We start from the raw sequence: 27,454 nt of genomic DNA on the forward strand, positions 1-27,454 counted from the left end.
TCCGTTCTCCGAGTTACTCAGTATCACGTGATCATTCACATTGTAATGATCTACGTTGCTTTCTTCACACAAGCTTTCCTTTCTCGAATTGCGATCAACTGTTTTGTTGTTCTTCTGAGTTAGTTGTTGTTGGTTGATGCTTGAATAATTAGTTGAGTTCTTGTGGTGATTTATAATAGCCGTGGTGTGACTTGAATTCTGATGGGATTCGACCCCGGTGCTAACGCTATTATTTTCAGCCGCGTTACTTTTAATCAACTGGATAGGCGTGTATCGCACGCCGCCTTTTCTACGACTGCGATGATGATGGTGGTGATGATGATGATGGTGATGATGATGGTGGTGATGATGAGAAGACGCCTGCTGATCCGAGTCCTCATGCTCTTCGTCGTCGTCACTGTGGAGGACTTTGTTGTTACCGACGTTATTCTCGTGCGCTTGGCTGTACGGATACCGGAAATGCTTCTGTTGCCGGCTTCTTTCCGTCAGGGGCTCTAACTCCTGAGCGTAGCCGTAACTGTGGCTGTTGTCCCTCGTGCTCGTGCTGGACGAGGACAACGTCGACTCGGACAACGTGTAGATGGTTTTGTCCACGTGATCTCTCGAACTGGGAGAGCAACAGTCGGACGCGGGCCAGTGAAATTGCCCGAATCCAGCGTTAGGTCCGATAACTCTAAGAATAGATTGGAAAAAGAACGTGGCGTAAATCCAGGCGGTGGAGACTAACAGAATTAGAAAAAAGCCGAATTTACGATAGATTAAAACAGTGGACGGCATCATAAAGGCTCCGGCGGATAGTGACGTAAAAGTTGCCATGGTAACCGGGCTCCCCATGCGACCGAGGGATGTGATGACTCTCATCTCCCGCCCGATGTCGGGGGCGAGGCGATAGGCCACGCCGTAGTGAAGCGTAAGATCCACGGCGAGGCCGATGGCGACCGTGATGACAACCGACTCCAGAATGTTCAGCTCCCAGCCTATGAGAACCAGAGCGGCGATGGTGACGCAGATAGTGGCCGTAACGGACATGATGGCGTAGATACTAATAAGGACGTTTAAAGTGGTGAAGAATGAGACGAGACTGACCACGGTAACGGATATTCCTAAAGCCAAGGGTGTGCCGATGACCAAAGACCACTGTAGATCGTAAAAACCAAGATGGCTGACGAACCAACCCCGTCTCATTTCTGCAGGGGCTTTTAACACCTGGTCGTTGACCCAGCGATTGACTTTCTTATAGAAAGCATCGGCTTTATCGTAATTTTGGGTGAACGTGTGGTTACTGATAAACTGGATGAAAAAAGCGCTTATCCTCCCGTTGTGAAATCTCGGCCCCGGTGAGTGAGAAGAGTAGCGAACGAGCGGCGTGCTCATGAGGCTTGGAATGTAAACAGACAGGCATGATATAAGTGTGGCCGGATGAAATGGAAACTTGGTCTGGTTGCAGCATTCCGTGTTCTCTTTGCTGCAAGGCTGCTTCATATAACGGTACACAAAATTCTCAAAGAAACAATTCGTCAACTGCATACCCGGAACGCGCATGTAAAAATCCGTTCCCCTAAGCTGAGCGCAGAAATCCAGAATCCAGCGTTGCGCTTTGGGGGTGGTAATATCAAAATGCGGGTCCAGTTTTAGGGAGCCTTTATCGTGCGGATTGAGGGGATCGCCGTTGTCCTCGGGCATGGCACCCCAAACCACGGTGATCGGAAACATGGGCCGGTCCTCCTTTTTCACGCGTTCAAACTCGAACATCTCCCCGTACTCAAAGTCGTACAACTCCAACAAATGATCGGATGTAAACACTTGAAACTTACGCGAGCTGGGCAGCTTCAGACGCGGGTAGTAAAATATAACTAAAAAACTAAGAATCCACAACCCTCCGAAAAAAAAAATCCAAATGTATCGGAATTTCACGACAAGGCACGGTATGAGTTTTTCAAACACTGTTCTCGACAACTCACAAAGACTGTAATAAACTTTAAGAGGCAATTTACACAAACAGTTTGAAAGTGTTAGATTACTGGGTGACGTTCCAACACAACACCTACAGTATTTTTCATATAACATAACGGAAGCGGGTAGCCAGGTGACTGTTAATATCAAATTAATAACAATACAAGTTCCTGCGTACACACTAAAACACTGGATAGCAGGGATATCGCTGACATAGCTCGCATAGAAGGCGGTGGCCGTTGTTAAGCTTGTCACCACCATAGACAGGGACGTATGGCTTAGAGTATCACTGACAATCTTATACATCATGCCATCGTTTTTCTCTCCTTTTGCCAAATGCCATATTTTACAGTAAATAAACAAATCGTCAGCACCTATGCCTATCATCACGACTAACGTCACCATATTCATATAAGGAAAAAATTTGATTTTAAATATAAACGTGTAAATGAAATAAGCCACCTCGATCGCCCAGAACATGGATAGAAACGTCATCACAGTTACAACGATAGACGTACAGTAAAGCCACATCGCCACGAATATAAACACGCCAGCCACAGCCAGCCACACGGAGTCTAGTATCAGATATCTTTCAAACAGCGTGTTCTTGATTCCAAAATTGGCAGCTACGACTTCGAGCCCGCCAAACTTTCTCGAATTTTGATTCAAATGCTCGAAAACGTCAACGGAATGCGCGCCGGCGACGACTGGTAAAAATATAGACGAGTATTGAAGATATGGAGATCTAGATGACGATGATGATGATGATGACGTTGGTGACGATAAAGTCGATGATGGTGATGACGACGACGATGATGATGATGAGTGTAAATCAACAGCAGATGAAACGAATGAAGCATCAGTGAGATACTGAAGGATGTTGTAGACGGCGTTATGTTTCTTACAGGCCGCCGGTACTTCGCGACAGGACGAGGATAAATACAGTGGAGCACGATGCCCACCATCGTCTCCGGTGCTATCGCAATTTTCCTGTAGATAGAAATTTTTGAAGTAAGGCGCGCACTGGATAAGCAATAGCTCGATCTCCTTCACATCGTGGCTGGTGATATTCCGACAAGAGGTCTTGCCCGTCAGGAGAGCGATGTAGTTGGGCAAACTCCAAATAGGGCAACAGAAACCGTCCGCCTGATTGCGTACACACGCGTCCGAGTAGACTTGGCTTTTCTCGAAGGCCTCGAGTTCGAAGTCGCAGATGGAGTGCAGATCTTCCAAATTGAACAGACTCCGACGGTGTACGGAGGTCAAGATGACCCTGGCGTAGTTTTTGTCTGGAGAAGAAAAAAGAAAAAAAAATAATTATAAAACAACTTTCTACATCTAATATTTATTGGAGGTCGGGGGGGGGGGGGGGGAATTTGAATTTCTTCAGCAACAGTTGATGAGGCTATAATGTGGTATGATATTACCATTTGGACTGGAAGGTCCAGGGTTTGAGTCCCGCCCTGAGTGGCGCATAGTTGAATCCATGGGAAGGGAGGGCTCTTTGCTCACAATACATAACCATACTCAGTGGTAAAATGAGTACATGGCCATTAACAGCGGGGGGGGGGGGGGGGGGGGAGGGGGGGATCTCGTCCAACCCTTTTTCAAAGTTAAAATGATGCTGTTGTCTGGGGACCTCTTGATTCAAATTTTAGAAACAAGATGCAGACTATTAGGACATATCTTAAGGAGAGACAGAAATATCCCAGCTAATAAGGCAATGGCTTTATTCTTTACACCATAGCGGACACAACAAACACAAAGGCAGACCATGACAAGCATATCCACTACGCGCTAAATAAAGACCTCAAGCGCCTAAATGACACACAAGAACTGAGATGCGAAAAGGATTTAGAACACCTGAGATCTATCGCGGTAGACCGTCATCAGAGGATGACAAAGCGTCCCTGTCCGAAGATTGTGCGGCTATGTGGTCTTGTGGTATGACACTCGCTTTCGGGTCGGAAGGTCCTGGGTTTGAGCCTCGCACTCGACGCATAGTTGAGTCCTTGGAAAAGGCTCTTTATTCACTTTCTCTCACCGTACTCGGGTGTAAAATGAGTACCTGGCCGTTAACAGCGTTGTCTTTGTACGAAAAATTGTAATATCGCCTAACAGGCGGCATGTCCCGACCTACATGTTAAATGTTGCTGTTGACCAGGGACCCCTTGTAAAGCGCTTTAAGCACATTTAGTGGATATTGCTCTATATAAAGCTCAATTTTAGGAGGCGATTGGCAATAAGTCAAGTTAGTCAAGTTGGCTGGGGACCTCTTGTAATGCGCACATTGAACACATTGAGTGGATATTGCTCATACTACACAATTATCCATTACACTCTCCTGTATCAGGCAGCAAAATACGGTTGTTGCCAAGGCATTTCAATGAAAGAATACAGATAATCCATACAATACAACATCGGATCCGTCATACTCTGGGTGGGAGAACACGCATTTGAACTTTTGACCAGAAAAATCGTCCTTCTGGGCGAAGTTGCAGGTTTGAGAGTTTTTGCCAAGACGAGGGTCATTTTAACCGATCGATATTCGAAGGACGAGTTTTCTGGCCCCAAATCAAAATACGCGTTTTTCCAGAGATTGTAAGTGATGTCAATAGGAATATTTTGTTTCCCATTGGGGTTCAGTTAATAATCTAGGCCAAAGGGGGGAAAAGTGCATGAAACGAGAATCGAATCAAGGACTCCAGAGTTAGAGTGCAATGTCAAACAACTCAGCCACCTCAACCCCCTCCCCCCCCCCTACTTATGATGACGATGATGATAATAATACCCCCCCCCCCAAAAAAAAAAACAAAAAAAACCCAGTAATAGTAGTAGTAGTAGTAGTAGTAGTAGTAGTAGTAGTAGTAGTAGTAGTAGTAGTAGTAGTAGAAGTGGAAGTGGTAGTAGTAGTAGTAGTAGTAGTAGTAGTAGTAGTAGTAGTAGTAGTAGTAGTAGTAGTAGTAGCAGCTAGTAAAAGTAGTAATTTTAATCATAACAAGAGGTCGTATAGTAAAATAAACTGTGTCAAATACAAAAATACACCCAAAAAAAAAACAAAAACAACAAACAAACAAATTTTTAAAACAACCAACCAAAAAACAAAAACAAAAAATAAAAAAAAATAAAACAAAAGCAAAAAAAACAAAAACAAAAAAGAAATAAAAACAACGTATTACCTGGAACTCCACAAAACTCCGGCACTTGGGTGGTCGTATTATTGGTTGAAGACGAAGGGGGAGGACTCCAAATTGATTTCCTCTTGCTCCGTTCGTGATATGATCGAACCCGGGCACCACCACCACGATCGTTGTTGTCTTCATCACTGGGAGATGCCGCTGCTGCAGTCGCTGTTGCTGTCGCTGTTGCTCCTTGCTTGTCCTTGAAGTCGGGCTGTAGCCCCAGTAGCATGCCGGCGTCATGGCTGTCCTCCTGGTGGACAAAGGGACGCAGATTGGCGTTTCCGTCCGGGTTGCTCAACAAGTTTTGGTAGGCGACCAAACGTTTTCCGATCACTGTGCCCCTTGGATCAAAACCCTGGCGATGTAAGAAGATAAAATGATATTATATATAACTCCTTTTACTCCACCCCTCTCATTGGAAAACCCCATCTATCATCTCTTAGTAAATACTTAATAGTTGAATAGTACACTTTGAACGCGGTGAATAAAAACAGAATATTATCGCACATTTTATAGGTGTGATATTAGGTGCAAAAGACAGCTGATTGGTAATTATAAATAATCTTTTGGTGCGCATGAATACAAATCCAACTTTTTTTAGTTTTGTGTCAAATTGTCATTCAAGTCCAAGCAGAAGAAGCAAGATACAAATTATGGTGAATAGAAGTACTAATACCATGCCATTTGGTTACAAAATATCCATTAATCTTACTTGGAGGGCTATAATAAGCGTATTCTTTCATTTCTTTGGATTTATTAAAATTGTTACATTTTTATCGTGCAATAACACATACTCGCAAGTTCGTTGTGTTATTGGACACAATAAAAATAACTCGTTTAATAAATACAAAAGATGAAAGAATCGTATATTATTCATCCCATAGGGGAAATTTGTCCCTAGGATCTATTCCAAGGGGTGACTGGAATAACCCAGGCGTTGGCCGCCGTGCAGGACCGCAAATTGAGCTAGGGTGAGGTGACCTGCTCAAGGCCACAGCACAGCGCAGCGGCGGGTGATCGAACTTGGTACCTTTCGGATACGAAGCAAAGACCGTAGCGCTGAGCCACGCTGCCCCTGGGGCAATTTACTTGAGTATATATTATATTGTCGAAATTGCGAAATATAAAACCGTTTGTTTTTGTTTGTTTCTTTCTTCTTTTTTTTTTCTCAAGGCTGATTTTTAAAAATAACGAGACAAGGCGGCTTGAAATCCTGACAGAAGTTCTAGAACATCTTTCAAATTAATTTTGCCATTGCACATTTTCGATCTATTGACCTTTTGACCTTTTCAAAAGGCTGAACCGTGATCTGTTCCAATAACTTTTCCAAACTTCACTTCAAATTTAATAATTGAATTTTTCAAAACGAAAAAAAAAATCAATAATTTAACATAAGAATAAATAAAATGAAATAAATATCTAAATACAATTTCTTTCATTCAATCTATATGGGAAATTTTTCTCAAGGGTCTATTCCAAGGGAAGACTGGAATATTCCATCTGTCAGCCGCAGTGCAGAGCCGCAAATTGAGCTAGGGAGAGGTGACTTGCTCAAGGCCACAGAGAGCAGCGGCGGGTGATCGAACTCGGGTACGAAACAAAGACCGTACCGCTAAGCCACGCTGTCCCCGGAGCAATTTGCTTGTGTGCATATATATATATATATATATATATATATATATATATATATATATATATATATATATATATATATATATATATATATATACATATTGTGGACATTGCGCAATATAAAATATTATTTTATTCTTCTTTTTTTCTCAATGCTGATTTTTTAAAAAAATAACTAGACAAGGCGGCTTGAAATCCTAACAGAAGTTCTAGAACATTTTTTCAAATTAATTTTGCCATTGCACAATTTCGATTTATCGGGGGTTCTGATGGCGCAGGTAGTAGAGCACTCGGTTCGGAAGCAAAAGGGCCGAGATCAAACCCAGGTGAAGTCGAGATAGTTGTTTTCTGAACAACCCCCCCCCCCCTGTCCATCAATGTGTGACAGGGTAAATGGGTCTTTGAGATTTGGCAGAAAGTATTTTGCGATACAAAACTGTCCTATCCAAAGATTAGCTAGCAATTGACTTTTTCAAAAGGTTGAACCGTGATTTGTTCCAATAACTTTTAAAACTTCACTTCAAAATTAATTGAACTTTAAAAAAAAATCCATAATACTTTAAAATAAAAATTAATAAAATAAAATAAATAAATAAAATTCCCTTTATTCATTCCATAGGGGAAGTTTGTCTCTAGGGCTATTCCAAGAGAAGACTGATAAAATAACACAGGCGTTAGCCGCTGTGTAGCGTCGCAAATTGAGCTAGGACGAGGTGACTTGCTCAATGTCACACAGTGCAGCGGCGCGTGATTGAACTCGGTACCTTTCGGGTACGAAGCAAAGACCGTACCGCTGAGCCACGCTGACTCCCAGGGACCGATGGATTTTACCACTAAATAACTTCACTTTTCTGTGCCACTATGTGGTCGCCTTCGAATTGGAAGGTCCTAGGTTCGAGTCCCACTCTGAACGGCGCACAGTTGAGTCCTTTGAAATGACTCTTTACTCACATTCTCTCACCATACGCAGGTGTAGAATAAGTACGTGGCCATTAACAACGTTGTCTCTGTCGGAGGAAAATTGTAGTATATCGCCTAACAGGCTTCATGTCTCGTCCTACATGTTAAGCTATTGCTGTTGGCAAGGGACCCCCTTTGTAAAGTGCTTTGAGCACGTTTAGTGGAAAGTGCACTAAATATATTTTCAATTTTATTTTTTCATTGTATTTTAAAGAGAGGAATTAACCCTCTCCTTACCAACTATAGGAAAATCGTCACATTCGTTACGATACAATCACATTTTTCTTATTCGATTTTCTCTTGTACGTCATAACATTTAAAGAAAGTGAACAGTGTGTTGTAGAGCATGTTTTGATAAAGAAATTATTTATCGCAAGAATTTTACTGCTGTTGTGTTTGAGTGATAAAAAATCTATTTTTTGTGTTAGTTGGGTGTGAAGTTTTGGGGAAAATCCTGAAAATTGCCGGTAAGGAGGGTTAAAATACAATTTCCCAACCTCCGCCCCGCCCCCTTTCTTTCCTGTTTCGCTATGAATCATCAAAATTATTCCAGAACTTACTATTAGGCTATGTGGTATTGTGGTATGAATGACACTCGTTTTCGGATCGGAAGGTCCTGGGTCCAAGCCTCGCTCGGCACATAGTTGAGTCCTTGGAGAAGGCTCTACTTTACTCATATTCTCCCACCGTACTCAAGTGTAAAATGAGTACCTGGCCGTTAACAGCGTTGTCTCTGTCCGAAATAAAAATTGTAATATCGCCTCACAGGCGTCATGTCATGTCTCGTTCTACGTGTTACGTGTTGCTGTTGGTCATGGACCCTTTGAAAAGCGCTTTGAGCACATTAAGTGGATCTTGCGCTAAATAAAAGCTTAAGATTTTTGTTATTATTATTATTCCAAAGTACAGCGATAAAAAAGTAATTTTAAGCCGGGAACTAACTAAACATAAGAATAATTGTTCAGCCCTAGGGATCTGAAATTCCACATTGCATTGCGAAAGATGGGGAAGGTCATCGAACCATTTATATTATGCAAAGCCTCCAATAAGCCCTTGAGTCGCATCGCTATTTTTTTTTTCACTTTAATTGCAAACCCGAGTGTTTTTGTTCCAAGAGAACGAACAATAACGGCGATTAGAACTTCAGAAAATGTTAGGATGAGGATGAGGCAATTAGAAACAAAGCAAGAAAGAAAAATACAAGAAGAAAAAAAAATCCCCCAAAAAATCAGCCTGCGTGTGGCTATGCGGTCTTGTGGTATGACACTCGCTATCGGATCGGAAGGTCCTGGGTTCGAGCCTCGCGCTCGGCGAATAGTTGAGTTCTTGGAAACGGCTCTTTACTCACATTATCTCACCGTACTCAGGTGTAAAATGAGTATCTGACCGTTAACAGCGTTTTCTTTGTCCGAAAAATTGTAGTATCACCTAACAGGCGTCATGTCACGTCCTACATGTTAAATGTTGCTGTTGACCAGGGACCCCTTGTAAAGCGCTTTGAGCACGTTTAGTGGATATTGCGCTATATTAAAGCTAAAAAATAAAAAGCTCAACTAGGGATCGAACCTCAGACCTCCTGATTACCGGTCATATATGCTACCATTACACCACAGACGTTAGTTACCCTTGGCACTTTTCGTGTACACAACTTTTCAAATTTTTACAGTAAAAATCATTCGGGGGGGTTTTGTGGTCCAGTACTAAGACACTTGCTTGTCTTGCGACCTGTAGGTTCTTGGTTCGGTCCCGCTCCGGATGCGCAAAGCAGAGCCCTTGGAAAAGGATCTTTACTTACTGTGGGGAAGCGTGGCTCAGCGGGAAGGTCTTTGCTTCGTACCCGAAATGTACCGAGTTCGAATACCCGCTGATCTGTGTGGCCTTGAGCAAAGTCACCGAGCCATAGCTAATCTTGCGGCGCTGCATTGCGGCTGGCGCCTGTGGTATTCCATTCTTCCCTCGGAAGAGACCCTAACGACAAATTTCCCTATGAAATGAATAAATGAAATTTTATTTTATTGATTATTTTACAATTCTCTCAGCGTACTCAAGGCGTAAAATAAGTACCCGAATGGTAACAAGGTTTTCTCCGTTGAAAAAAAAAATGCATGTAAGACAGGCGTGCTGTCTCTCCCTACACCGTAAGGATTGCTTTTGGCTCGGGAGACATTGAAAAGCGCTTTAAGCGTATTTCATAGATATTGACCAGTAGATTTTTGACCAATCAAAACATGGAAAGTGTGACACACCTTCACACGTGCTCGGACAAACATAGTAAGTAGTTTCTAAACAATAAACTGAATAAATTCGACCTATCTCTGATCATTGTTATTGTTTTCATACCGCCAAATGGGTGACTAGTTATCACACGATTTGCTCGATCATATAATAAACGTTTAAGTTTACACATAGATAGATTTCTGTGTTGGTTTTATTCATCAGGTGGTAGAACAGTGGGTATTTTACTTAGACACATACACTCGATAGTAAAACGTGTGTAGTTTGATATGTTTACCAATCACTGCCATTGTTTACATTATGACGACTGTCCTAGAGGCGTGGTTATCTAAGTGTCTATTCGTAGCTACCGTTAACATAATATTATAACCTGACACGAGAACCTTCTCGGACTTATAGTTTGACGTCATTTTTAAATTTTTGTGCACCGTCAAGTGAGTTGTCATTAATAAATAGAGCTCAAAGAAACAAATGGTTTCATTGGTAGAACTATTGAATACAACTCACCATTTGTTTTCTTTTGTGGCAAAAAGACTGGCATTTTGACGTCATTTTTTTTTGGTTTTTACATCGCCTAGTGAGTTGCCGTTAGTAGTGCTTATGGAAGCAAGTGATTCCATTGGTTGAACTATTGAATACAACTCACGATTTGTTTTCTTTCGAGGCCAAAGACTGGCATTTTGACGTCATTTTTTCGTCAGTGTCCGCGTGGCTTTCGTAAAGTTATGGCCTGATACTGACCAAAAAAAATGACGTCCAAATGCCAGTCTTTTGCCACAAAAGAAAACAAATCGTGAGTTTTATTCAATAGTTCAACCAATGAAATGACTTGTTTCCATGAGCACTACTAACGACAACTCACTAGGCGGTGCAAAAAACAAATAATGACGTCAAAATGCCAGTCTGTTTGGGTTTCATTCAGTGTCGGGCTATAACTTTACGATGGATACGGTATCAGACCGTAGCCATCGTTAACATAATATATTATAGTCTGACACAAGAACCGGACTTATAGATAGAATGCGCTTGGCCAAGGAGTTCACAACATTGCCATCCGGAAGTATAACGGACCAACACACAAAACTCTGTGTAACCATGAACTTTTATAGTCTGGTTAATACAGTTTAGTGAGAACAACTCACAAACGCGGATGGCAAAAACAATAACAAAGGCCTGAGTGACGTCATCTTCGAGTTATCTATAGTTTGATGTCATTTTTTAATATTTTTGTGCACCATCAAGTGAGTTGTCATTAGTAGAAACTCAAGGAAACAAGTGATTTCAGTGGTAGAACTATTGAATACAACTCACGATTTGTTTTCTTTTGTGGCCAAAGACTTGTCTCTTGACGTCATTTTATTTTGGTCAGTGTCAGGCTATAGGCTAACGATGGCGACTGCGGTCAATTGCGTAAGTAGAAGCTCAGGCTTTCTAAACATAGTTAAAATAATATAAAATCTACTCACCGCCAGTGGTTCATCGAAGTTGAGGGCCGGTCCGACGGTGAGTGCAATGATGAGACATGTGGAGACCACCACCAGGACGACCAGTAACACCACGTATGGGTAATGGGACAACACACGGGCAAACCTGGGGAGAACAGGAGTAATCTATATTAATAAAAGCAAGAGTAAGTATAGTCTCTCTCTCTCTCTCTCTCTCTCTCTCTCTCTCTCTCTCTCTCTCTCTCTCTCTCTCTCTCTCTGTGTGTGTGTGTGTGTGTGTGTGTGTGTGGAGACGACCACCATCACCACCAGCAATATCAGGTAATGGTGGCAATGGGACAACACATGGGCAAACCTGAAAACGACAGGAATAATCTATATATTCATAAAAGAAAGAGCACGTTCAAGTTCAATGTCTTTATCTGCAAAAGGCGAATTCCCATCGCTGCAGATTTTATACAATTATGTGGTGACCTTCTCCATGATTGTTGAAAGATAAATGTTTAATAGTTGATAAAATTTGTTGTTGTTGGTAATAAATAAATATCTAGGATTTCTGGTGGGAGAATGTTCCATCCCTTGATGGTTCTTTGGAAGAAACTTTGTATATGGGTTGGTTCTGTGTCTCGGAATTGTGAACTCATTGCTAAGTAAATTTCTTGTGAATGTACTGTGTTGTTTTGTGAAATATTGTGGTAGAGTTACTGCTGTTTTGTTCTGTGAAGAAGTTGAAGGCGTTTTTCTTTCCGCATACTCTCCAGTGTTTTCCACTGCAAAATTTCAGGGCCTCGGCAACGCATCCTGGTTCGCGCAAGTAATTGTTGGTGACAAACTTCGAAGGTGCCCTTTGAACTTGTTCGATTTTCTTGATGTGGCCTTGTTGATAAGGATCCCACACTATGCACGCGTATTCCAATACGGGTTTAACTAAAGCATTGTTTGCCTGTTCTTTCAACTTTTGGAGAGTCTGTCTGTCTGTGTATGTGTGTGTGTCGACCTCACAGGAAAAACTAAACCACTATCTGTTATGAAAATAAGCCAGGTCGTTAATGTTAAAAGTTTTATCCCTCTGATGTAGGGCGCCGAGATTTTTGAGATTTAGGTCGATTTTACAATGCTCAGGTAATAGAGCACTCGCTTCGGACGCAAAGGGGCCGAAAGCAATACCGGGTGAAGTCGGGACCCCCAGTTTCATGCCATAGACACCGGGATAAACCGTAGCCATCGTTAACTTATAGCCTGACTCTGACCAAAAAATGACGTCAAAATGCCAGTCTTTGGCCACAAAAGAAAAATCGTGAGTTGTATTCAATAGTTCAACCAATGGGACCACTTGTTTCCATGAGCACTTCTAACGACAACTCACTAGGCGGTGCAAAAAAAAAAAAAATATGACGTCAAAATGCCATTCTTTTTTGGGTTTCAGTATCAGGCTATAGATAGTATGCAGATGATGTCACTCAGGTCTTTATTATTGTTTTTTGCCATCCGCGTTTATGAGTAATGCTCACTGAACTGTATTAACCTGACTATAAACGTTCATGGATACACCCAGTTTTGTGTGTTGGTCCGTTATACTTCCGGATGGCAATGTTATGAGCTTCTTAGCCAAGCGCATTCTATCTATTGGCTCTGAAGGACTACTTTTTTACGACTATTAATGAAGATAAGAGCACATAACCAAATTTTTTGTTCCCTTTCATTATTCTTTGTACATCTTTTTTTTTCTCTCAACTGTCATGTGACGAGAAGTTCGAGGAACCTGGCTAGAATGTATAATTTGGTTTTGTCTCATTCGAGAATAAGAAAAGAAAGCCACGGGCGACCGATTAAAGAGAAAGGGGAAGGGGAGGTTATTGGACAAAGCAAAAGGAACTGGCAATCCCTCCCCCCCCCCCCCCCCCAAAAAAAAATCCCAAAGAACCATTCATCAGAATAATCTGGAAGAATTTATACAGTCCTGACAGTGGAAAAGGTCACATCCGGTGGGGAACGATCTGTACTCGGTACTCGTAGAAATGAAATCGTAAAAATTATAGCAAAAGTAACATCCTGATTTCAGCCGTACTACTATGAATAAAACAAACAACAACAAAAAACACGCTTTAAACATTTTGGTCAGAAAACTTGCTCTTCAAATACCGATCGATTAGCATGACCGTCATCTAAGCAAAAGAAAAAAGAAAAAAAAAAGAAAAAAGACCTCTCAAACCTAGGACTTCGTGAAGTCCCGGGTTTGAGAGGTTCCCCCCCCCCCCCAAGATAAGGGCATTTAAATCGATCGATATTTGAAGGACGAGTTTTCTGGCCAAAATTAAAAATATGGGTTTTTCCAGAGTACGCCAGTATAAAAGGTTTGATGTCACGACTTTTCTTTTCCCTTTTGGACCATCTGGAAATCCCTGATTCATTGCTCTCTGCTGCTGCTGCTGCTCGGCGACACGAACACGAACACGTACACGGGCTTGATTCATTCTGTACAGAGACTAATCGCTTATTCGCGTGCCTCCTCTTAACACAGTTCACTGTCGCACCCTGGCAAAACTCGGATTTGAAGATTTGGCCAGAAAACTCGTCCTTCAAATAATATCGATCGATTTAAATCACCCTCATCTCGGCAAAGTTAAGGCATTGCACTGTGACCCGGAAGGTCCCGGGTTCGGGCCCCGCTTCAGGCACTTTCGTTTTTTTTTCTTCTTGGGCTAGATTATTAACCCCCAATTTGCTCACTTGGACAACGTGGGTGATTCCTGTTAACATCAGACATCTTGTTTGATGAATTATCTATATTCCTTCGTGGAATGTCTAGGCGACGGGATCTAATGATGGCGTGGCAGAAGGGCGTAATTTAAAAAAAAAGGTATTGTCATCTTGCCCCAAAACTCTCAAACCTCGGGACTTACAGAAAGACTTCAAGAAGTCCCAGATTTTTTTGAGAGTTTTTGCCAAGATGAGAGTCAGTTAAATCGATCGTTATTTTTGAAGGACGAGTTTTCTGGACAAATTTTTAACTACGAGTTTTCCCAGAGTACGGCAGTGAACTGGTTCATACAACAAGAAGGGACGCCCAGCCATCGGAGAGAGCTATTGTCGTTGTAGAAGGACTTGTAGAGGACAAAGGGAGATAACGTTGAACTTAAAAGTAATAAACAGAAATGAATATTATAACAGCTTTAATAGGAACAAAATACCCAACACGGAACGTTTCGGGCTCAAAACCCTTCTTCAGCCAACCAAAAAAACACAAAAAAACAAAAACAATAAAGACATAAATACATTACTAAATTCCAGATTGACGACAGAGAAATCTCTCTCTCTCTCTCTCTCTCTCTCTCTCTCTCTCTCTCTCTCTCTCTCTCTCTCTCTCTCTCTCTCTCTCTCTCTCCCTGTCAACATACAAATGATAGAGGCTTATTTCGCAATGCTCAATATTCAAGTAAGAGCAGAAAAAAGGGATAAAAAAAGACCATTTCACAGGTTTTCAGTCCAGGATTGACCAGAAAATCAGGCTGAACACCGTCGACGCCAGGGGAGCTTTTGAAGCCCAACATATCCATACGCCCCCCACCCCCACCCCTCTCTCTCTCTCTCTCTCTCTTTCTTTCTTTCTTTCTTCCCTCCCCTCTCTCTATCACTCTCTTTCTTTCTAACGCTCTGTCTACTTTCCTCTCTCTCTATCACTCTCTTTCTTTCTAACTGTCTATCTTCCTCTCTCTCTTCACGCTTTTGAAGTCTAACTCATCCATACGCCCTCTCCCCCCCCCCCATTCTCTCTTCCTCCCACCCCCCCTCTCTCTCTCTCTCCTTCTCCCTTCCCCCTCCCCCCTTCTCTCTCTCTCTCTCTCACTCTCTCTCCTTCTCCCTTCCCCCTCCCCCCTTCTCTCTCTCTCTCTCTCTCTCTAATAAATAAATGGAGAAATAAATATTTCTTTAATACTTCAGACTCCTTAATTGATTTCTTTATTGATAAACGCCGAGAGAAAGAACTATTTTTAGGGCCGTATAACATATTTACATTGTAGGTCCTAGGCGTAGGCACATACACACACCCACAAACCCATTCACACACGTGATGACATTAGCAAGTTAACGTTTACGATACCAACCTACAACGATAGACAAAACGACGTGGAAGAAAACGAAGATCCGTCCTCAGTCTTAAGACAGATCTTAAGTTTCTCCCACGTCGTTCGTTGGGAACGTATCCGTTAACTTGCTATTATTCCTTTCCCTTAACAATGCAACACAAATCGGAAGTCGTGGGAAAAGTCAATACCGTAAATCATTATTTAGATTTTATAGTAGTGCCAGAAATTCAATTATCTACAACTCGGACACAAATTTAATAAATCTAGCATGCTGTAATAAATAATAAAATAAATAAAATATAAAAACAAAACAAAAAAATTCCCTTTTTTTATCAATGAGTACCTGGCCGTTAACAGTGTTGTCTCTGTCGGAAAACAAATTGTAACATCGCCTAACAGGCGTCATGTCTCATTCTACATGTTTCGTGTTGCTTTTGGCCAGAGACCCCTTGTAAAGCGCTTTGAGCATGTTCAGTGGATATTGCGCTATATACAAGCTCGATTTATTAAGGTCTATTCCAAGGGCATACTGGAATAACCCGGGCGTCAGCCGCAGTGCAGGGCCGCAAAGTGAGCTAGGGCGAGGTGACTTGCTCAAGGCCACACAGCGCGGCGGGGAGTCGAACTCGGTGCCTTCTGGGTGTTTAAGAAGCAAAGACCATACCGCTGAGCTACGCCGCCCCATAACAATAATCATAACAAGTTATTCAAGTAAATAAATTACTTCTAATACTTATTAGAAATTAGAAGTATTATTATGAATAAAAGTGAAGAGCATTTGTCTAAGGTTAGGAATCTGGGGATTATCTTCGATGAAAATCTATCCATGTCACTCCATGTAAATAACGTGTGCAAGTATTTGAGTTTTGAAATCAAAAGAATATTCCTTGTCAGAAATTTTTAGCTCTCTCCTTTCCGGCTATTTTCCAGATTTTTCCCAAAACTTCACACCCAACCCATACAAAAACATATTTATTTCACTCAAACACAAAATCTGTTAGTTCTTGCTGTAGATATTAATTTCTTTGTTAAACGAGCTCTTCAATACAGTGTTAATATACTTTAACTATATCTAGCAAACAATTTTGTTCAAATATTATGATTTACAAAAGAAATTAGAATGACAAAAAATAAAAATGTTGGCTGCATCGTAACAAATGTGACGATTTTCCTATGGGTGGTAAGGAGGGGGTTAAACTGAAAATGTCACCAAAAAAATTCATGGTTTCTTCGGTATTATCAAAACTTGATTATTGCAAGTCCCTTTTGCCAGATCTCCCACTGAATTTAACTGGTACATTACAACGGGTAAAAAATTCAGCAGCCCGCATAATACAGCATAATATCAAAAAAGAAAATCCAACCACATCACCCCACTTTTGGAAAATGTGCACTTGCGTCTTGCCCCATAAAGAATTGATTACAAAATTGCTTTGTCAGTTTTCAAAATACCGTAACAATTTAGTAGCCCTCTCGTTATCTTACTGAACAAAACGAGTTTTCTGGCCAAATTTTAAAATTATATTATGGGGTTTTCCAGAGTATGGCAGGACTCATTGGTAGTGCACTCGCCTTACCGTCAAAGAGGTGTTGACTTTAAGCAGAAGTTGACTTTAAAGCGTGTTGGTTTTATACGGATTTCACTGTATTTTGTTCTTAATAAATAATTCCTTCACAGTAATTGAAGAAAAGGCTCATGATTTATGTTAACTTTATATTTTTGCGCGATGTTACATTATGAGGCTCAAAGAACTCATATAAACCTTAAGCCTCGAACCAGAAGCCTTCTGATCATCACGCGACACCCTTTTTCATCTGTACCAAAAAGCAAGTTAAAATATTTTGGTGATTTCTCCAGTCAATGTAATGGCCCTGAATTCTGGGATGCTTACCGTAACCCTACGGCTATGTGGTCTTGTGGTATGACACTCGCTTTCGGATCGGAAGGTCCTGGGTTCGAGCCTCGCGCTCGGCGCATAGTTGAGTCCTTGGAAAGGACTCTTTACTCACATTCGCTCACCGTACTCAGGTGTAAAATGAGTACCTGGCCGTTAACAGCGTTGTCTTTGTCCGAAAAATTGTAATATCGCCTAATAGGCGTTATGTCCCGTCCTACATGTTAAATGTTGCTGTTGACCAGGGACCCCTTGTTAAGCGCTTTGAGCACATTTAGTGGATATCCCGCTATATAAAAGCTCAATTTAATTTTTTAATTTTAACCCCGACCATAACGAAATCGAGAATATCTCAAACTTTAAATAACCTGTTTTTAAAACCCATTCTTTCACAATTCAATTTACACCATGTCGACTGTGTTAAAGAGTACGCTTGAGTACGGTGAGAGAACTGAATAAAGAGCCTTTTCCAAGGATTCAACTATGCGCCGCTCAGAACAGGAGGCGAGTTTCATACAACTAGACCACATAATAGCCTCATAATGTAACATCGCGCAAAAATATAAAGTTAACATAAATCATGAGCCTTTTCTTCAATTACTGTGAATGGAATTATTTATAGAGAACAAAATACAGTGAAATCCGTATAAAACCAACACGCTTAAAGTCAACTTCTGCTTAAAGTCAACACCTCTTTGACTGTAAGGCGATTGCACTACCAATGAATCCTGCCGTACTCTGGAAAACCCCATAATATAATTTAAAATTTGGCCAGAAAACTCGTTCTTCAAATATCAACCGATTTAAATGACCCTCATCTGGGCAAAAACTCTCATACCTGGGACTTCGCTTCAAATATGAGTTTTTCCAGAGTACGACAGAATAAAGGTTGTCAGTTCAAAAACAAATAGGACTTCGCAAAGTCCCAGGTTTGAATGTTTTTGCCAAGACGAGGGCCATTTAAATCGAATCATATTTGAATGACGAGTTTTCTGGCCAAATTCTTAAATATGGATTTTTCCAGAGTACGCCAGCAGAATGAGCAATACGATCCTTAATAACGGTCGCTTTAATGAACGTGAAACAATCCCCCATGCCCGAGGGAAAGCTTAGCTGTCGAGTCTCTCCCGTCAAAATTGACAATAACCATATTCTTGAGCCTTTATTAGCACACGGGGCTGATCTACAACACACTGACAAAACGCCTTAACCAGCAAACAGTCGTATTCATGAAAAACACGTATTTAAACTCTAGCACCAATAAAATAGCAGTGGTATTCTGTTCTTTTGTTTTTCACAAGTCCAAAATGTGTAGTACAGGTGACTGGAACTGTATAACATGGAAAATATGGTTCCATAATATGGCCTGCATAGGGGGGGGGGTAGATTATGGAACATTGTGAAGCGTATTGCGCATGGTTAATCCCTGGAAATGCTCTATATAAATGTTCATATTTATTAATATATCTATTTAATTATTTATATATTTAACCCGTTAACTGTCGTACTCTGAAAAAACACGTATTTAATAATTTGGCCAGAAAACTCGTCCTTCAAATATCGATCGATTCAAATGACCCTCACCTTGGAACAAAATAAAAACTCTCAAACCTGAGACTTTAAGAAAGACCCAAAGGAAGAGGTCCCAGGTTTGAGAGTTTTTGCCAAGATGAGAGTCATTTAAATCGATTGATTTTTGAAGGACGAGTTTTCTGGCCAAATGTTTAAATATGGGGTTTTTCCAGAGTAGGGCATTACAATTATTGGCGTCTGTCTGAATACGGCCCGCCGACGTACCCTGCCATTATTTGTCGTCTTGAATTGGCCAGAAAAACATCAACTTCAAATATCTATCGATTAAGATTCCTCCCACCCGACGTGCACTTATTTTCAGGTCTGATAACCCAATTCCTTATGGGCTCAATGTTGTAATGGAAATGTTAAAACAAAAAAACAAAAAAATGACACAAAATTAAGCATTGTCCATTACAACAATGTTAAATTAGGCCCACAAGTGGGTTTAGGATGTCAGACCTGCATATGATAATATGTGCACGTCGCTCCCATCCCTACCTCCTTCCCGAACTTGTCAAACTGTCTCAAACCTGACATTTTAAAATAATGATAAGTTTGACATTATTTTTTGACAAGATGGAGGAATTCGAAGCTTTAATATGTCAAATTTGAGACATTTGAGAAGATGGATGCCTTCAAACATGAGTCAGTGTGAGATTTTATTTTAATTTTTGTTGTTTGTTTGTTTGTTTGTTTTGTTTTTTTTTGGGTTTTTTTTTTTTTTTTTTTTTTTTTTGTTTTTTTTTTTTTTTTGGAGGAGGGGGGGGGGGGGGGGCAAAATAGGGGTTATTTTAATCGATAGATATTTGACGTTAACTCACTCAACCCTGACACCGACTATATCCGTAGTTTACCCGGCTTACTTTCACCCCATGCCTATTTATTACACTTTTCAGAGACAAATTATAGATAGGCGTAGTATCAAAGCTAATATTTTAAATTTTTACACGTTAATGATAGTTGAATAAAACTATTCTATGTATACATGTCCATTTTTTAAATCCATTTTTTCCCCATTTTGAAAAGTAGCAAAAGTCTTTAGGATTGAGTGAGTTAAGACTTTCTGGCTAAACTGATTTTTTAAAGAATGTGTTTTGTCAGTGTAAGGCAATGAAGTCGGATTATCAAACATATAGTAATTCAAGATAAAGATCGGAACAATTGTGTATGAAAAGTGCCAGACAAAGCAAGAAAGAAAAAATAAAAGAACAAAAAAAAAATTTAAAAAAAATTAAAAAATAAAAAAGAGAGATATAAAAATCCCAAAATTTCAGTCTACCTCGACTTGGGGATCGAACCTCAGACCTTCTGATTACCAGTAATCAGAAGGTCTGGGGTTCTGTCCCCAATCGATGTAGACTGATTTTTTGGGATGTTTTTTTTTTCCTTGTATTTTTCATCCTTGCTTTGTCTGGCACCTTTCATACACACTTGTTCAGATCTTTATCTTACACCAGTGCCTGCTCATTAATGTCTTAATTTGATATCATTCAACTCGAGACCTGTGACTCGGGTAACGAGAGCAAGGCCCATAAAACAGCATTCCATTTTCTATTACTTTGTGCGGCGTGTGTGTGGTCTTGTGGTATGACACTCGCTTTCGGATCGGAAGGTCCTGGGTTCGAGACTCGCTCGGCGCATGGTTGAGTCCTTGGAGAAGGCTCTTTACTCATATTCTCTCACTATACTCAGGTGTAAAATGAGTACCTGGTCGTTAACAACGTTGTAATATCGCCTAACAGGCGTCACGTCCTGTCCTAAAATGCTAAATGTTGCTGTTGGCCAGGGACCCCTTGTAAAGCGCTTTGAGCACGTTTAGTGGATATTGCGATATAAATAAGCTCACTTTAAGAGTGACGTCATTCACCCAAACAAAACACCGTTTGGAGAATGTTGATCAATTATTTAAAATAGCAAAAACAACAAATAAAATAAAAACCTCGAGAAATGAGACGAAAACAAATTGAGGTCACGAAAGTTCAAGTTACCAAAAGTCGTCAATAAATACACATCATACGCTCAGATTAAATCCTGGTTCGTGCTGCCCTGTCAGTCTTTCGAGTGGCCAATAAAATCGTTGTACGGACCAGTTTCCGGTAAGTTATACTTAGTAACACCGCGTGCCTAAGTGGAGGATAAAGGCATTAACTAAATTATGTAGCTCGGTCCCTGCGCTGACAGGCATGTTTTTTAAGGAGAGGGTACGTCCCAAGATTAGCCAAGAAAATGGTATAAATAAACGACTGAATGAATAAATAAATAAAAGTTGTTTACTTGTGAGGTAGAAAATACAGTCTTCAGGATATAGTTACATAAATTGGTAAACAAATTATTAATATTATTATTATTATCATCATCATCGTCGTCGTCATCATCATCATCACCATCATCATTATCTATCATTATATTATTATTATTATTATTATTATTATTATTATTATTATTATTATTATTATTATTATTATTATTATTATTATTATTATTATTATTATTATTAAAATCATTATTAATATTATAATTATTATCATCATCATCATCAACATCACCATCATTATTATCGTCATCATCATCATTACTACTACTACTACTACTACTACTACTACTACTACTACTACTACTACTACTACTACTATTACTACTATTACTACTACTACTACTACTACTACTACTACTACTACTACTACTACTACCACTATTACTACCATCACGCAACTACCACTACCACTACCACTATTATCGTCATCATCATCATTTCTACTACTACTACTACTACTACTACTTCTACTACTACTACTACTACTACTACTACTACTACTACTACTACTACTACTACTACTACTACTACTACTGCTGCTACTACTACTACTACTACTACTACCACTATTACTACCATCACGCAACTACCACTACCACTACCACTAATACTACTACTATTACTGTTTCTGCTAATGCCGGCCAAAATCGAATGTATCGCAAAGTGTTTAGTCAAAAATGCACACACGACGACAGCCCTTTAGTTGGCGCTAGAAAACATCCTATCTGAAATTCTACGTTGACACAGCAGGTAGGGCAGCCAAAGTGTGTAGACAACTAAATGAGTCATACATTTATGTAAATCAACTGATTGTTTTGTTTGTTTATTTTTAAGGGTTTTAACGGCGCTTGCAACACATTTAGATCATAATATCAGCGCCAGTTTAAAGGAAGAAAATGGGAAAGTAAAAAAAGGTCTAGAATTACAATCAGTGCCAAAAACTGAAAAGGGAGTAAAATTTTGAATGATTGCCTTTAAGCCCAATTATTTTTACAGCATTCACACATTTTTAGAGCAATTGAAATGATAAACTATCATTGATACTCTAGCTAACTTCTAGAGAGTGGGAAACTGCACCTATTTGTTCCAGCACACATCAAATCTCTCACTGCCAGTACATTTGATTGAGGGAATATAACTTTTTAAAAAAAGAGGAAATTCCTCCTCTGACTCAAAAATCGCGGATTTCCGCGGATCCGAGGAAAACCATCAGCATTGTACAATAAAAACACCCAAGAAAAGGTAAGACAAAGGGGAATTGGTTCAAATAGGAAACAGATGTAGATTCCAAGAGCGCACTATAGTGTACTTAGTTTAAGATCGCTAAATGTCTCATCCATGCAGACACAAGCACAGGTCCCCGCCAAGAGGAACACACTCAATTGTTTACAAATCATACATATGTAACAGGAAAAATAATACAGTGCATAACAGAAAGACGATTTAAAAGGAAAAAAAATATATTATCTCCAAAAACTCTAACTAAACATAAGACTGTTTCCCTCCCAGCCAGGGATACGGCCAGAGTCAGGATAAAACCAAGTAATCTCATTCCAAGACAAAGACAAAAGGCAAGTTGGAAAACAGATATAGGGGAATAGAAGACAAAGTAAGTACCCCCCTTCCCACTATGGAAGGTCAAGAATCCCACCCAGTAAATCAACTGACATGCCCTGCATATATGACTGTATTAATATGGGGGAAAATCAGGTAAGTTAAATAAACATTTATAAGTAGGGTTAAAATTGAGCTATTATATACCGCAATATCCACTGAACATGCTCAAAGCACTCTACAAAAGGTCCCTGACCAACAGCAGTGCGTAATATGCAGAGTACGGGGAGAGAATTTGAGTAAAGAGTCGTTTTCCAAGGACTCAACTACATGCCAAGCGAGGCTCGAACCCAAGACCTTCCAATCCAATAGTGAGTGTCTTACCACTAGACCACATAGTTCCTAATCTAACAAGCCGGCAGACAACAGCATTTCAATAAAATGCAAATACTCCCAACACCACCACCCTAACCCCCAATGAAAAAGAAAAAAAAATCTCAATGGATTACTTCTCATGTGAAAAACATTCAATAAAGTAGTCAAACAAATCAAATTCTTTTTTCAAACCGTCTCTGTTGTTGATATAATAATGAAATATGAGGAGTAGAATAATATATTAAATGTTTCTTCTTAATCTAGAGACTAGAACATAATGTTCATTTTCATTTGAATTTCATTTCAATACATGGTCTGCAAGTCCAAATCAACAACATCCAAGCTGTACACACAACAGATATATTTGAATGTGTCTTCATTGTTTACTCGATGAAATTGTAACACAAATAAATAGCTTCCTATCTTAATAAGGATTTTTGCTGTCTCATAAAAAATCTACTTTTTCAGGCAAACTAAATACTTGTGCGGCGATGTGGTTCAGTGGTATGACACTCACTTTCGGATCAGATGGTCCTGCGTTCGAGCCTTGCTCAGCGCTTAGCTGAATCCTAGGAAAAGGCACTTTACTCAAATTCTCTCACCATAATCAGGTGTAAAATTACTGTTGTTGGAAAAACTTGTAATATCGCCCAATATGTCTCATCCTACATGTTAAGTGTTGCTGTTGGCCAGGGACCTCTTGTAAAGCACTTTGAGCATGTTTAGTGGATATTGCACTGTATAAAAGCTCAATTTTTAAATGCTTGAAGGCATAATCGCTCTGTCAATATAAGGATTGAACGATGTCTCTCTCTACACTTTGGTCCTGGGATGATTTTGTCTTTATTGTCAAATAAAGGAGATCTAGACTACCTATCGATAGTTCCTATTCAGTTACTATACTATTATACATACCTACCTACTTTTATGGATCGTTCATAATTGTTATGGAAATTTAGCGTCATTACGGGCTTTTGGAAATGAAACGAATCTTATTACAGATTTTTATTTCACAGCAATTCGGTTGCAGTGTGAGAGAGAAAAATAATTGTTAAATATTCCATTTCTCCAGTGTTAAGAGAGAAAACAAATTTTTCCTTAAAGATATAAAGGGTCTGTGTCACGCCCATGATTGCTAAGTCAATCACTAATTTGTAAAGGTCACCATCACTGTCAACAACAAAGTTTATTTTACATATAAAAAGATGTAAGTAGAACAATTTTATCTTTGTTTGGTTTGGTATTACTGAAATTTTATCATTTATTACTGATAAATTTTGTGTCATTTATTGATTTTGAAATTTTGAAGTAGGTAAGTTTGTCATTATTGCTTTTTCACTTGAATCGATTTTATGACATTGGAATAATAGTAGGGGGTCCCGATAGCTCAGTTGGTAGAGCACTCACTTCACAAGCAAAGGAACCGAGATTGATCCCGGGTTCAGTCAAGTCTTTTTTATGACCCCCCCCCCCCCAGTCCAACCAGCAGTGAACATATAGCTGAGTCTGTTAGATTTGCAGGAAATTACTTTGCGATGGACTAGCATCTTCTCCAAAGGATAGCAACCAATAGCTATTGTCCGTTTCACACCATAGTAATGGGGATAAACTCTGGCTCCATGGGCCGAATGGCCCTGAAGGACTTTAATTATGAAAGTATATTTTAAAAATTAAAAAAAAACAACTATACCACTAGGAGCCCAGATTTACTGTTTCCCTGTTTGTCTTGGTTGAGAAATTTGAGATTTTGCAACCTCTTCATTTGTGTGGTCACCAATATTTTTCTTAATTTGTGTCAAAAACTTTGGACGGATCATAGAAACTGAGAAAGGTCAAGGTTGAATTGCCTGTCTCCCTCACATCTAGAACACTCAGTGATTGCACATGCGCATAGGAGTTTGAATCCAAATAGCCATGAAATAATTTTCAGACTCGAGTCCGAATATCAACAGCCACAAGTAAATTGAGACTTTATCACGTTAGTCACACTTGTTTGTGATTTTCTGGATAAATAGCAAGCACTACATTTAGATCTCATAAAATAATAATGTTTCCATTGATATAAGCCTTAAAAAGTAAAACTACCTCGTTACACAGTATTATAGAACACATTGAGAGTTGAAGCACCCACATATTTATTTAAAAATGGGAAGAGACAATTTAGTACAAAACGAAGTCAACCAATCAGATTACGTTGTGCTTTATACCAGATAGCATTTTTATTGACCAATTTCTCCGCACTCTTTTGTACAAAGAAAAATCAATAACTAATTACACTATCTGACATTTTATTGGGATAGCTATTTTGGTACTAATGTGAAAAGGTGAAAGTGAAGTAAGTGACAAAATGATTTCCACCATAGCATTTTGCAAATCATCAGCCATTGAATAGTTTGGAATGCATGTTTACCTTACTTTAAAGAGTGTGTGGTGATTCATTTTAATCTTAACATATAATTTAAGTTGTTTATCATCGACAGTGATCATTGACTATTAAGGCTAAGATCACTAGGAATCTAAGAAGGGTTCTATTGTTTGTTTTTATTCCAGAGATTGCTTTTACCGCTTCTGAGGCAAAATCTTACACTCCCATTCAAAGTCTTTCATACTCACTTGCACAGCAGTCATAAGCAAGTCAGCAGACCCGAGTCAAATTCTACTAAAGTCTAAAAGACTATCTAGAGTCTAGATAAGTCTAAGTTGACTAGCCTAAGTCTAATAAAAAAAAAAAAAGGCTGCGTCTATTCTCACCCCCCCCCCCCCCCCCCCCCCCGGCCGATTGGATTACCGAAAAAAACGTCGCCGGCTTTTTGCGATTTAGATTTGATTGATTTTTTTTTAAATTGTGCAACTTGTGACAAGAAACGTAACAAATTACTGCATTACAACCTTTGGATTAAACATACAACAATTGTGGACTACTATTATGAAGACTAGCATCCGGGGGGTGAGAATAGTCACTTCGTAAAAAAAAAAGAAGTACTGCGCCAAGTGGCTGATAAAAGACGTCTGGAATATTCATATTTGTTGATTCTTACCTCTTCATCATTTGCTTGTTATTTGAAAGTATTCTCCATCATCAAATTTTCTAGGCCAGAATTAAATAATGTTGAAAATTGGGTCACTGACTGACTGGCCTACTTGAAACTGAAACTTGATGAGTCGAGGCGGAAGAAAAGTTGTTTTGATAACTAAAAATTTAACATGTTTTAACATTAATCCGCTGAGGTCGGTGAGCCATATTGCAATTGCATTCTTCTTTCTTATATATCATTTGACTAAAAGGGTTATACTAACAACTTTTAAACTTTTTAAAGTCCGATAAAATCTTGAGAAAACTTTTCAGGGAGTGCCAGTGTTGATGATGTTTACATGATACATCTCCGGTACCCACTTCCGTGTCGTTGTTATGTAGTTCAACAGTTTATCGAAGATACTCGTTTTATTATTTATTCGCCATTCATCGTGGCTCAAAGTTTGGAGATGCCTGTGAATTTTGAATCTCTTGTGTCCCTTAAACTTAGCCTTTCTAGTGATACTCTCTCTCTCTCTCTCTCTCTCTCTCTCTCTCTCTCTCTCTCTCACTCTCTCTCTCTCAAGCACACACTCACAGTGTGTGTGTGTGTGTGTGTGAGAGAGAGTGTGTGTGTGTGTGTGTGAGAGAGAGAGAGAGAGAGAGAGAGAGAGAGAGAGAGAGAGAGAGAGAGGGGACGAGTGAAAATTGAGGATCAGGCTTTTCGCTTAACCAAAAAGCTCACAACATTCGCCAGCCGGAAATAATGTACCAACACACAAAGCCATCTGTAACCTTCTACGTTTATAGATAGTATGCAGATGACGTCACTCAGGCCTTTGTTATTGTTTTTGCCATCCGCGTTTGTGAGTTGTTCTCACTAAACTGTATTAACCAGAATATAAATGTTCATGGTTACACAAAGTTTATGTGTTGGTCCGTTATACTTCCGGATAGCAATGTTGTGAACTCCTTGGCCAACCGCATTCTATCTTTAGATAGTATGCATAGAGAATAGATAGTATGCAGATGACGTCACTCAGGCCTTTGTTATTGTTTTTGCCATCCGCGTTTGTGAGTTGTTCTCACTAAACTGTATTAACCAGACTATAAAAGTTCATGGTTACACAGAGTTTGTGTGTTGGTCCGTTATACTTCCGGATGGCAATGTTGTGAACTCCTTGGCCAAGCGCATTGTATCTATAGTCTGTGATAGTATGCGCTTGGCTAAGA

At 39.7% G+C, this 27,454-nt stretch overlaps 1 protein-coding gene across 1 annotated transcript in view; it reads right to left on the reverse strand.

Annotated features, from left to right (window-relative positions):
* LOC144962949 (protein dispatched homolog 1-like) overlaps positions 1-26,587 on the reverse strand; it is a 26,689-nt gene extending 102 nt beyond the window's left edge. The window contains exons 1-4 of the mRNA XM_078896389.1: positions 26,247-26,587; positions 11,429-11,552; positions 5,133-5,490; positions 1-3,242 (exon numbers count right to left, since the gene is read on the reverse strand). The exon at positions 1-3,242 is cut by the window's left edge and continues 102 nt beyond it. Coding sequence (XP_078752515.1) covers positions 1-3,242; positions 5,133-5,490; positions 11,429-11,552; positions 26,247-26,257 — 3,735 coding nt within the window. The 5' untranslated portion in view covers positions 26,258-26,587. The remainder of the gene's footprint in view (positions 3,243-5,132; positions 5,491-11,428; positions 11,553-26,246) is intronic.
* Positions 26,588-27,454: the final 867 nt, after the last annotated feature.

The sequence above is a fragment of the Berghia stephanieae genome, chromosome 1, assembly GCF_034508935.2.
Source record: "Berghia stephanieae isolate SIO BIC M18660-M18661 chromosome 1, UCSD_Bste_1.3, whole genome shotgun sequence".
In the NCBI taxonomy this organism is placed as follows: domain Eukaryota; kingdom Metazoa; phylum Mollusca; class Gastropoda; order Nudibranchia; family Aeolidiidae; genus Berghia; species Berghia stephanieae.